Genomic DNA, 13616 nt, shown 5'->3' with positions numbered 1-13616 from the left:
AATAACAACTAGAAAAATCACGGAAAAAAGTACACATTCGCACATTAACCTTATAATACTTCTTTTTTAAATGAAAAAAAAAACAGGCCAAAATAACATATACATCAAAAATCTATATTTTTATAAAATAAAAGTTACACTTTTTTCACTGTATTCAACTCAGATATTTGTTATTTGAAAAAAATCCCAGACCCAGAAATTCTACATATTAAGAGCAGAAAAATAATACATCATGTTTTACTTGTTTTAAATATTTCCATTGTTTTGTTAAATTATAAATAATATTTCATAAAATTTCCCCAAAAGTAGTCAAACATAATAGTAGCAGCCCAATTTTGTACATAATGTCCACATAAAAATCTATATTTTTGTAAATAGAATTTAAATGCAATAATAACGATAATAATTTGTATCACTTTTTCTCTCTTTTCTGAAGTCCAAAAACATCAGTCAGATGAGGTTATAGGAGCACATTGCTTAAAAAAAATTTGATTTCTGTTTTAAATTTTTGTTTGCATTTAAATAACTGTCTTTCTCTTCATACTGATTATAGATCTTATATAGATTATAGATCTTTCAAAGAATATATAATGAATAGAACTGACAAGCTGTGCATGGTAAAATAATCTTATTATGTCTTATTTAAACATTATTTTTTGCTCAATATCTGCCCAGTTATGAACCATTTTCTAGGCTGGCAGCTTAAGGTGGAATAAACTGTAAATCAATGCATAAAATGTGTGTTGAACCAGTCAGTGTGTCTGCCTGTCATCTATTATGCTCGGGGCGGCATGGCTCAGTGGGTAGAGTGGCCGTCTTGCAACCAAAGGGTTGCTGGTTTGATCCTCGCCCTGTCGTGCTCAAGGTGTCCCTGAGCAAGACACCTAACCCCAAATTGCTCCTGATGGGTTGTGGTTATCGCCTTGCATGGCAGCTTCCACCATCTGTGGGTGAATGTGATGTATCATGTAAAGTGCTTTGGGTACCTTGCAGGTATAGTAAAGCGCTATATAAATACAGACCATTTACCATATGCTAAATTAGGTGTAATAATTATCTTTGAAAAATATATATGTACATTTACTACCTCTTTGCTTCTTCTTGTCTGCTGTTTCCACCTCCTCCAAGACTCGTTTTCTGGAGCTGATCATCCTTCTTTTTAAATCTCCCCCTGAGGATGGACAAATGAAGAAGGCCACAGTTTTTCCAGTTTTTTCTTGAAATTCGAGTAGCTCAAGCCCAATGAATAGCTTGAAATAGTACAAAGGTAAGTGATGAACTGCCAGAGGTTTAAAAAAATGGTTAAGCTACCCAAAAAAAGAAAAATAATGTACATGTCAGAATTATACAAAAAGGTCTTTTTCATGTAACAACAAATGGGTTAACAACTTAAAGCCAAACAGAATCAGCTTGAGTGATAGGCGGCTTACAAGATAACAGGTTAATAGTGGTCGTAGTAGGCAAAAAAAAACCAAAACAAAACTGGGTGTTCTAAAGCTTTGGACCAGTAGTCTATCTATCTATCTATCTATCTATCTATCTATCTATCTATCTATCTATCTATCTATCTATCTATCTATCTATCTATCTATAAATAATTCTTATTTTATTTTTGTATTTTAGATTCCTCCCCCTTTGCTTTGATTACTGCTTTGCACACTCTGAGCATTCTCTTAATGAGCTTCTGGAGGTCGTCACCTAAAATGATTTTCACTTCACATTCTCTGTAATAACTACTGATACAGTACTCAGTTAGGTTTCTAGTGTCTGTTCTATTAGCTGCAATACCAGCAGTGAAAACAGACCTGCAGGACCAAACATAAAAACATATTTATTTGATTTCTGGATCACCGGCTGAATACATGTTGGGTTCCTATGGCAACACAATGCATGCAGTTTGCTATACTGTAACTGCACGGCTTCTTCAGTGCTTTTACTAATGTACAGCTCAACACATTTGTAGATATGTCAAATTTGGTCACAACTTCTCAGGAGGTCCAGCTCTGTCCTGGACTGCCCTTTGGGCTCCATGGAGGAGGTGGGTGAGAGGAGGATGTTAGCCAAGTGGACATCCATCATGGGCAACACCTCTCACTCCCTGCATGAGACTGTGGGGGCCTTTAGCAGCTCCTTCAGCAAGAGGCTGCTACATCCGCAATGCAAGAAGGAATGTTACTGCAGGTCCTTTGTTCCTTCTACGGTCCAACTGTTCAACATGTCAGCTCTTCATGTGTAATGACATCATGTTTAACACTGGTCTGCCCCCTAGTAGTGTTTTTTGACTGCAGTAACAGAATTGTGGGTATGTTATCCTCCATGTCAAACCTGTATAGATGTAAATTCGTCATGTTGTGTGTGTCCAAATCCATATGTAAACTCACCATATCATAACTCTACTTATCCATACTTAATTTCCCTATGTCATATGTACATATCCACATGTAGATTCATCACGTCTGGTATATTGTTTCTATGAGAACGTTATTTTTATATATATTTTTAGGCTTGTTAGCTTCTGTAACATGAGAATTTCCCCGGTGAGGGATCAATAAAGTTTGTCTTGTCTGATCTTATTCTATTCCTTCAGCGAAGAATCTCTGTCACTCAGAGAGGATCATCAGGGAATGGTTTGGTTAAATGGAGACACTTCTTACAGCTGATATAAATCTGAAACCTTGAACGTAACCTGCTCTTAACCAGGTTAGCTCCACGGCATCAGTTACCATGGTGAGCTTGCTAGGTAAAAAGGGAAACTCCTTTTTGATACTAAACACTCTGACTTTAGGCTCAACAATCCTCACAAACCTAATAATCTCACATTGTAATACAGGCCCCAGAGAGAAATTATACTGTTGTTTAGTCCTGCCATAATGTTTGTTTGACAAGGTTTTGTGGTTACTCAGATGTGTTTAATGTCCTCATAAGTGAGAGCAAGGCTTGCTTAGAAATCTCTTCACTTGAGTTGAATCAGTTGATGGACTGAAAGGCCTACAGCAGCTAATCAGGTGTGGGCAAAGCAGGAATAAGTGCAGATCTAACAGAAATAGTGCTATATGAAGTCCATGTTTTGATGCTTATCCATGTCTTGATCTAGAGAGAATAAAAGCCTGCGTTGGTGCCCTGAGTAGAGACAGACTGATTATCAGCCTGGCTGATTATCGTGGTTGATATTTGGAGATATGGATATTAGATTGGTGGTATTGTTAGTTTCATTGGCTGATAATGGATAAATTAAATGTGCTACTTCTGGTGTGATGCAACTATCTCTCTGTCTGTCATCACTGTGGTCTCAGAAATATCTCTCAAGCAGACACTGCTAAAAGTGAACAAGAAACAGAAGCTGTTGCCACAAACCAGTAAAATAGCTGCCCTTACAGGGGCTGAGACTACACTATGCCGGTTAACCTGAAACAGAGTCTGGAAAACAATCATTTGCAATGCTTTAAGACATAGAACTTAGTGGGCAATAAAAGTGACAGACTACAGATTTTTTTTTTAAATAAAGAAGAACCACAGACTCAACTGCGGGAGACAAACAGATCAGTCAATCCCACATACAGAGAGGAGAGGGTCCTTACTCTTATTTCTAGTTTATATGTAGTTATTGTCACACTAATTAATGAAGAATGGCAGGTTCCCTGATATCACATGCTTTAAAAACATTGCATTGAATGTAAATGGGTTCCCAATATTGGATTGGCCTTTCTTGATCTCCATCGAAAACAGTTTTGGCAAACCCACATCAAGGACCCCTGAGTAAACCTGTTTTCCTGCTCTCATGTGAATCGTGTGCTTTTCTGTCTGAAAACCTGTAGAACTGACTCGGTGATGAAATACATTGAGGCAGGCACTGTCTCCTGAACTAATGTGGACCCCAGAGAGGTTCGGTGAGAGATAGCACCCTCGACTGTAAATTCAGAAAAATCTTATGAATGAAACCCAGTCTGGTGACGTCAATGGGGATCGCTGACGCATGACTCACGTGGGCCTAGAGGGCGGATGTATAAGAGCGCAGCAGCCGCTGTCCGTCAGCTTGGTGCTGAAAACAGAGGAACCTGAGGCGGAATCCCGGGAGAGGAGCACACAAAGAGACCGCAACAAAGCCACAGAGGATAATTAACAGCAGACAAGAACACACACAACAAGCTCGCAGTGCAACCAACGGGTTTGTGCATGACAGCAGGACGCAGGACTCCCAGCAGCTGAGTGTGAATGACGAGGCTGGAATCCCCCGCTGCTCCCACGGAACTGCAAGTAAGTGACAACTTATTTGGCATTAGTTTATCGTCTGTTCTCCTGAGATAAGTTTGCCTGAAGCTGTGTGATGGTTAACACTCAGCATTGATTAAAAGAATACAACTCTTGAATTGCCGTCGACATTAGATGCGGTTCATCGGCAAAAACAAAACAAAAAAAAAGCAAAAATGCAGGCTACAGGGAGATGATTCCGGGCATCTGCTGGGTTGGAAACGGTTTGACAGCCGAATCAGAAAATTCCAAAAGGAAGATCCTTTCAAATCAATCCCCAGCAGATTTAAGCGTTATAAATGATTGTTAGACTACTTGGATTGGCCATATTTCTTTGTTTATAGTCAACCGTACTGTCCTCCTCCCTCTCCTCCTCCCATCCTCATTATCATCATCACAATTATCGTCATTTCCAGCCATCACCGTGACTTGCTTTTCCACAAACAACTAGATTGAAGCTGTTGCCGACTATTTGTCTTTGGATGGGATGACGTTCACAGTAAAAAAATAAAAATAAAAAAAAATAAGAAGGTTATAATACCACATACACAGTGACAATGGCAGCCCTTTGTCGTGTCCCAGATGTCTGCATAGCACTGACGACAGAATGTTGAGGGGTTATGGTGTGTGGGCTGCATAGAGGTTACTCATGTTTTCTCAAAGGACTGTCTTCTTCTGTCGCTTTGCTTGTAGTCTATACATTGTGGTGGGAACTCCTCAGGCCAGAAGGCTACCTTGTGAGGGCTTAATCAGATTGATATTCCCAACCTGGTATGTTGTGTCTATATGGATCATGAGATCATTCATTTATGCATCATAACCTTCACCGTCAGTTTGGACACCAGGCATCATATATCCCCTTTAATTAAACCTCCACTGCCTCCACTGCAGTTTCACCTGCAGTGTGTGTGGAGAGAAAAAAGATTTTGCTGAATATTCTACTGATTAGCATCAGAAAATATTTTCCTAGATATTTGGACACACACACACACACACAGACACACACACAGGTTGTTTTTTTTTAAACTTGTCCTGAGAAAATGAAATTTTATGGCACTATTCTAAGCAAAATTCCTGCAGATTTTTAGTGTCTAAACACTGACCACAGCAAACAGTGGTGCCATGCAGCATGGCGATGGACTTAAGAATGGACAAACCTGTAGATGTGATGCCTTTTGAAGAGAAGGTATAGCAGGTGACGTACTGCTTACTTTGGCTGCTGTGATGTTCAAAACCATCCACTGAAGATCATTGCCCTTGTTGTGTTCAGTGTATAGAAAATGTCAGCACCAAGCACAGCTTTGGGTCTCTCAACCACCAGAACCCACACCAGGAGCTGTCCTTGATCCTGACCAAATACTGGAATTTTGTGCTGCAAGGAGTTACTGTTATTTTTGTTGAAACTGAAGATTTGATTCTGTTTTCTTTCTTCTCCAGGTTTTTCTGATCTCACTTGCTGCTCTCAGCAGCCGTGTCCTAAGTTGTCATGACTAGATACCATGGTGCCTCAAGTACCGTTACACTCCTGGTTCTCCTGACAGCAACATCCTTCCTTCATTTGTCCACCCCCAGCCCTCTCAGCACCATTGGAGATGCTGATAACCCACACAGAGATACTTTTCCTGATTTGATAGTGTCTAGAAACAGAGAAAGAAGGGACGAGGAGAGACAAATAGCACCGAAAGAACAAGATGAGGACGAAGAAGAGCTTTTCAAAGATGTTGATCCTAAACTACTAGCGACAATTTTACTGGAGGCATTGAATCGCTCACATGTAGAGGGAAGCAGGGAGGGAGAAGAGCATGGTGGAGTGAAAGAAAAGATAAAGGCTGAGAGAGGGGAGGTTAAAAAAGAAGAGGCATACAGGGAAGTGAGAACAATGGAGGAAGTAGACCAAGACAGAGGTGGACGACAGGACTTTGAGCTTCTGATGGCTGCACAGGGAAAGGAGCAAGAGAGAGAGGAGGAAGATGAGAAGAAAAAAGCTCAGGAAGAGGAGGAGAAGATGACTGAGAAGGTGATCAGTCGTACCACAAGCCAGACCGTTCAGATGCAAATGGAGCAGCAGCCCACTAGTTCAGATGGAAGAGAAGAGAATGACCAGGGTGCTGCTTTTCAACAAGGATCGACCAATCCTGATCAAGGCAGCCATGAGGAGGAGGAGCAGCTCAGCCCTGAGGAACTGAAGAGTCTTGAGACTATGATGAAAGAGTTTCCTCGCTTGAATACAGCCACTAAGAGAGAGGGAGGTTCAGAGAAAAACCAGAGAGAGAGCAGAGGTTACAGCAGTCACAATGACATACTAACAAATAAAGGCAGTGACCTTGCTATGTCCAAGAAAAAACTAAAATGGCAAGAGGAGACACAGAAAGCCTTGAACTTTCCAACTTTTAGAGGAGGCAATTTTATGGATGAATTTGAGGGCAATATTTATGGCAGCAATGCAGCACAGCCACAGCCTCCAGTAGAGCAAGAGGTGATGAAAGATGATGAAGCAGAGGAGGAGCAAGATGAGGAGGTGTTAAGTCCTGAGGAGGAGGAGGCCAGAGCCAAAGCAGAGCAAGAAGAGATGAGGAGGCAGGCAGCTGAGGCACAAAGAGCCAAGTTGGAGGAGGAGAAGTTGGCTGACATCGCCTCAGACATGCTGCTGCACTACATGGTCAAACAAAATAACGGCAACAAGAAGTATACGTCGTCCCTGTCCAACGCTGCAGAGGACAAGAGGTCTGATGAGGAACAAGAAGTGACAGAGGAGGATGATATTGATCCTCAAACCATTGACAAGCTGATTGAGATCTCCAGTAAACTCCACCTCCCTGCTGATGATGTAGTAGACATCATCAGTGATGTCGAGAAGAAGAAGAAGAAGGACTTGCCGCCTGAAATAACATCACGTTGGCGACGACCTTTATCACCCCTGGCTTCTCCACTCTCCTCTGCAATGCAGATTCCAACTGTTCAAAATAACTTACCTGTCTCGAAGCAGCCACCTCCAGCTGTTAACTTACTTAAAACATGGTTCCAGGACAACACGCCAAAACCTCTATTAGCCAATAAAAATCTTTGGCCAAAACCTCAGAAGCTTCCACCAATCAAACAAGACCTCTGGCTCACACCACCCAAGTCGGTTTGGTCTAGCTATCCTTCTTACTCCTACACTTACCCTCCCTACTATCAGAGGAATCCCTACCCAGACTATTACCCCATCTATTTTCCTCCTCCCCCCAGGCCCAAACCCAAGTACTTCATCCCTAAATCTGCTGTCACCCTCAGCAACTTCCTGGGTAATTCCATGGATAACACGTACACTTTCCCTCCCAAAAGGCGATACCATAGCTGGGTCCAACCCCAGCTGAGACAACCCCCCCGAGGCCTCCAGCAGAAGTCCTACTACACCAGATACCCAGACTCACTTTACCCCCGGATATTTCAGCCAGCACCCATCCCCAAAGCACGTTCCCCTCTCCAAATGTCTGCGATGCCTCCTCAGCAAAATCAGTTTTATTATTCTGCCCCAGCAGTGACAAGAAACAAAGACTATTACATGGCTGAAAATCAGCCAAAAAACAGCAACCATGATGATTTGGAGAAATATTTACAGCAGATACTCATGAGGAGACAACAGATGAAAGACTGAAGAAAGCAAGAGAGGAAAGAGAAAGAAGAGGAACAACAGGAAAAAGGAGTCATGAGCAGTAAAGAGTGTATTTCTTTATGATTTTCTTCTGTTGATATTGAATTATTGTTTTACAACTACCTAATTCCCTTCTCTGATTGGTCGAGATATGAAAAGTCACAGAGGACATTTTCCAGAAGCAGTCTGGAGAAAATCAAACTTTGGAATGAAAATACAAGGACAGGCGCACATCTTCACTACTTTCCTCTGAAGCAGGGGAACCGGAATGAATGTGATCAGTTGGAAAGTTTAGTCTGGCAAAGATCATATGCTAGAGCTTTTCATCAACACTCCCAGCATGACAACATTCTCCATTGGACATTTTATAATGCCAGCACTGGAGGACGCTTAAATATGTTGTTACTTGTATGTTTTTCATTGTCAGAGAGAGAGTCGGATGAATCGCAGGCTATGGCAGATTCTGGAAAACAGAAAAACATTTGATTCCTAATTTTACGATCTGAATGTCATCATGTGTGCACACAAAAAGGATAATTGTGGGATTATCTGAGCCAGGGAAATTAGAAGCATATTTCAAAAACCAATTCCATAGAAATAACCTGTTTTACACCTCTCAGAGTACACAAACACCAAACATTCCAGCCATATGTGATAGCAGATTGTGTGTTCCTGATTCTATGGTTATTAATATGCTTCTAAAGCAGCCTCCACTCTTCTAGGGTCCGTCTTTCCTGCTCAGGGGCTGAAGGGTTGACATCAGGCAGACCAGTCAGGCTCTTCCACATCAAACTAGGGGAACCTTTTCTTACAAAACTGACTGTGCATCATCATATTGAAAAGGAAAATGCCAGACTAATTGTTCATACAGAGCTGGAAGAACACTGTTGTCTAACATGTCGCTGTATTAAGATATTTATTTATTTAAATTATTATTTGTATTAAGATTTAAATCTAAGGAGTTACTTACCAAGTGGCAAACTCTAGGGTTGAAAAATGAAGCCATTGCAAATGTACTAAAAATGGCAGTTCCTTGAGGCTGGCTCCAAAAAGCAAGTCGATCCACATTTGAGCCTATGTTAAAACGACCAGCTTTACAGCAGAAATAAGCATGTTTACAGTCTGGTACAAAAAAACACTTTGGTCATTTTTCTATTCGTGACGACTGTATTGGGGGTATGTTTTGTACAACTTACCTGTATAAATTGCACTAAAGCTTAAAGTTATATATAGTTAAGAGTGCGGTCACAGTGCATTACAGGTGGGTATCCTGATAAGACAATCCATGGCCCAAGAAACACTTGCATAGCCCGCTTCAGCTCCAGACACACTACACCTCTTTGCTCATTTTTGATTAGCCAGACATTATATGGAATCAGGCAGAAAAAAAATGGTGATAGCCTGAGCCACTTTACTGAGCTCCAAATACCATTGTTCAGAGAACATTTAGGTGATGACATGAAAGGTCTTTACATTCAGTCTGGCTATGGAGTGTCCACTTAATTTAGGCCAAATAAAGTATCAACTGACAATCTATTACCTCTTAGAGATGAAATGAGGTTCACAAACAATCTTAGAAAGGCTTAATTCCGAAGCCTTTTCTTGTACATTTCTTTGAAAATTAATAAAATTTTACGTAACTGTTTCATTTCACATTTTTCTTAATCAAAATGCAACTTTTTTTCCCCGGCCAATACCTTTTTAAGATGTACACTCACACATATCCACCAAAGCTCTTCATAATGAAACATAAATCACTGATAAGCACATTTCCAGACTTCATACAAAAGGCTTTCTAAGCCACACTAACACCACTATAATGGCTTGGATGACTCACCCTTTTGCATAACTTCTATTACCTTGTTGCTATGGTGCCAAACCCGACCAAACTCTATATGGCATTCTTTTACAGTTGATGCCTTCAGATGACGATGGAGTGGCGGATATTGTTGTTGTTGTTGTTGTTGTTTTTGTTCTGCTAGAAAAAAAGCTGCCTTGATTTTATATTTTATTTATTGTCAAACAATGCACACTGATGAATAGACATTTACATTAAAAATGTAAAATCATTGTATGAAGGAGTCAGCCATTGCAGATTTTATGAAATGTTACATAAAAAGGAGCATTGCCCACAGTTTGCATCAAACTTTTATAGGTTTTGCTGACCAACCACATCTAAAGAAATAAGATCCATCAGGCTTGGACACACACAAAGTCCATATTGTTACCTTGACTCTGCACATGGGAACTGCATATATGTAGTAATATGTGAATGCCCTGTCTTCTAAAAAAATAAGGTATTATAGAACTCCACAGTGTAACAAAATCACAAAGTTTCTTCCATTTGTTTTGAATTCATAATCAACTCAGTTTTCTATTTTGGTTCTTTTTTCAATAGAGTCATTATTAAGATCATTAATTGGTGCCGAACTCTGAGCAGAAATCTGCAAATAACATGTCACTGTTACATTCCATTTACCGTTTTTATCTTTGGTACTTTGGTATTATGAAATTTAAGCTGCAGTCTCCTCTGTAATGGGAGCAGATAAGATGATTAAAATGGGTTCTTAATAACTTGTTTGCCATAGATGGGAACATTTAAAACCAGGAAGTGATATTTACTACATGGATTTGATGACTGTCAAAATCTAAAGTGTGAAACAAGGCCTGTAACCTGCTGAGAATTTCTTTCTCTGCTTAAATGGTTACTTATAATAAGTAAACACTTTTCTCCCTTTTTCCTATTGTTAGAATAGAACAAGAGCAGAAATTGCTGCTTGTTTGTGTTGTTGTTGGCCTTTGTGGCAGTTTGTTGATAAGGGATGAACAAACCTTAACATCTATGTTGCAAAGCCAAAACAGAATAATGGTGTTCTCATGAAAGAGAAAAGAATGTTAACATAGTCAAGAAAAGTAGTGAACTGAATAAAAGAAGTAATTTTTTGCATTTGTTTTTAAAAAAGCTTATTTTTTTTAATGATTATTATTTCCTTTTGTTTTTTATATTTTTGTGATTGAGAATGAGGTCACATATGCATATGCAGAAGGGAAAATAAAAGGCGCTGTAACGACCAGACATGAGGGTACTGTCTGCACGTTTATGTATACTTGCATCAAAAAATTGCGTCTTTAATGACAAACAAGCATCAGTTTAAAAAAAATGAAAAAATAAAAATCTTAAACACGAAAGAAACAGTGATGTTAGTGTACCCAAAAACAATCGTTTGAGTCATGTATTTGGTGAGTATTGTCTATGGTCTTTCTAGATGTACCTTGTTGTAACTGTCGTAATAAACATGCATTTGCTGAATGTAAATATGCAAATGTCAATGACTACTTTTGCTACACATGAAGAAACAAATAAAATAAACTAAATTTATTACAAAAATATTTCATCGTGAACACAAAATAAATTTGTGTGAGTGTGAGAGGAGACAGCCCTTTCATTCAACCTCCACACTTCGGTTGCTTGACATAATTTGTTACAGAAACAATACCAAATGCTCACCAGGAGGTAGCACATTTTGAGGTTAAAAGTAACAGCAGGCATGTGTTGATTAAAAGATGGTGCACTGTTTCTTTCTCACTCACCTTTTTGAATGTTGGTATGCAGCAGATGGATGACAAATTAACAAAAAAGTGTCCATGGCAAGGTGTTTGGTCATAACATGCTGGCGAAACAGCTTTATTGCACCTTGACATTAATTCTCCACGTTTCTGGAGCTCAGCTAGTGGAATATATCACCATTCTTCTGAAACATATTCCCTCATTTGGTATTTGGAAGATGGAGGTGAAGAGCGCTGTCTAATAATTCAGTCCACGGTATCAACTGCGCTGAGATCTGGTGACTGCAATTGACAGAACATAATCTTTTGTTTTTGCATATTTGCCACACTTAAAGTTTTCAGATCATCAAACTAATTTTAATATTACACAAAGATAACTGAAGAAAGTAGCTTTCAGATGATGATTTCATTTACTGATGGAAAAATTATGAATAAATCTATTTCAAAATTAGGGTAAAAATTACAATCTCATCTAATCTATGTGCAAGCTGTCAGGCTGATTATAAAGCAGACATTGAAGACTTAGCGTTGATATGGAATGCTACTTAGAGGTAGGTTCTTCAGCGGGTGATCAGAGGTCATAGCAGTCATCAGAAATAATGATTGTGGGTTGCTGGGATGTGCTAACTCCTGCACATGCCTGTATCAAGGTTTAAGAAACACCAAAACTTTTACCAACAAAACAGCACCTAATCTTCTTCTATAATACATTTTTCTACAATTTTCAGTGTGAGAGTATGCTTCTGCAATAAAAATCGAATTTATTAACCAGGGTTGCCAATAATTATGGAGAGCGCTGTATGTAGGTCTGTTAGAATGAGCATTTTGATGTCTGCTGACATGGACCTTCCACAGACTATCAAATGATTGTCTGTAATTCAATTCTGAAAACAGAACACAAAGGGATATGTAAATTGAATGGATAGTGTGCGTGTGTGTGGCGTGAAATGCACAGGGATAAAAGTCAGGTTCAGGATGAGATGGGATATGCGTGAGTAAATGAGAGGTAAGTGCACAGAGATAGAATCAAAGTAATTGCTGCCTGTAAAATTAAAAAGAAAAAGAAATGGAACAGCAGGAAAAGCAGAGAATGAGTTTGATAACTGGATGAGGGAAAAGTAACAGAGCACTGGGCAGAGGCAGGGAGGAGGTGGAGAGAAAAGATGGTTGATGGTTGCAGCTCTGCCCACGGAGAGGTGCAGTGATTCATGATGTCACGTGATGTAGACTGGGTGACTCATCCACCAACATCATCATGCAGCCACTGCAGAGCACCAAAACACACACGCACGCACACACACACACACACACACACACACACACAAAAGTGTACACATTAGAGATGGGCATGTATGCATGCATGCTCAGACACATAAAAGCATGAGGAAGCAGCCTGCTCAATAAAACATTTCAACCCTGACATTTATATGTTTACTTACTAATAAAGACATGTGTAGGACCTTTCTCCCTCCCTCCCTCCTACACACACACACACATACACACACACACACACACACACACACACACACACACACACACACACACAGAAGTGTACATGTTAGAGATGGGTATGTATGCATGCATGCTCAGGCACACAAAAGGAGTCTGTTCAATAAAACATTAAACCCTGGCATGTATATGTTTACATACTATTAGACTCACATATGTAAGACCCTTTTCCCTCCTTCCTACACACACACACACACACACACACACACACACACACACACACACACACACACACACACACACACACACACACACACACACACGTTGTATTTTCATTACTTCAATGGCCAGTACAATGACATACTGTGCATTTCATTTTCGAGGGACTTAAAGCTGCTGTCCGGAGTTTCCGTTTGTTTTCAATTTATGTATCATGTTTTAACAAAGCTTAAATGTGTTAGTCTAGTTCGATACTATAATATAAAGTTAGGATAACGCGATATGAAAATTTATTCCTGAGCTCCGCCTTCCTCTCATAGACCCCCATGTTATTCCAAAAAGCGCCGGTCGCTGCCGACCAATCAAGTTCGAGCTTCCGTTTGTCATGCTGTCAATCAACGGTTACGCGCACAGCAAGCAAGCCCATGCAGAGGTGGGCGAGCTCCGCACTACGCAACCGCACGCACATTTGTTTTGCTTGTGGAGGAGAGAGCATCAG

The 13616-nt window shown here is 39.9% G+C and overlaps 1 protein-coding gene across 1 annotated transcript; it reads left to right on the top strand.

The window, feature by feature from the left end:
- Positions 1-3983: 3983 nt before the first annotated feature.
- On the top strand, positions 3984-11198 carry vgf (VGF nerve growth factor inducible). The gene is made up of 2 exons (XM_022220751.2): positions 3984-4254; positions 5686-11198. Exon 2 carries the CDS (start codon positions 5735-5737, stop codon positions 7883-7885), a length of 2151 nt encoding a protein of 716 aa, XP_022076443.2. The 5' UTR covers positions 3984-4254; positions 5686-5734; the 3' UTR covers positions 7886-11198.
- Positions 11199-13616: the final 2418 nt, after the last annotated feature.

This window comes from Acanthochromis polyacanthus, chromosome 23 (assembly GCF_021347895.1).
Source record: "Acanthochromis polyacanthus isolate Apoly-LR-REF ecotype Palm Island chromosome 23, KAUST_Apoly_ChrSc, whole genome shotgun sequence".
In the NCBI taxonomy this organism is placed as follows: domain Eukaryota; kingdom Metazoa; phylum Chordata; class Actinopteri; family Pomacentridae; genus Acanthochromis; species Acanthochromis polyacanthus.
The sequence above is the reverse complement of the archived record's forward strand: the minus strand, read 5'-3'. Positions and strand labels throughout refer to the sequence as shown.

What these genes read in the sequence shown, in the direction of transcription:
- vgf (XM_022220751.2), top strand. Translation starts at nt 5,735, where the DNA reads ATGACTAGATACCATGGTGCCTCAAGTACCGTTACACTCCTGGTTCTC.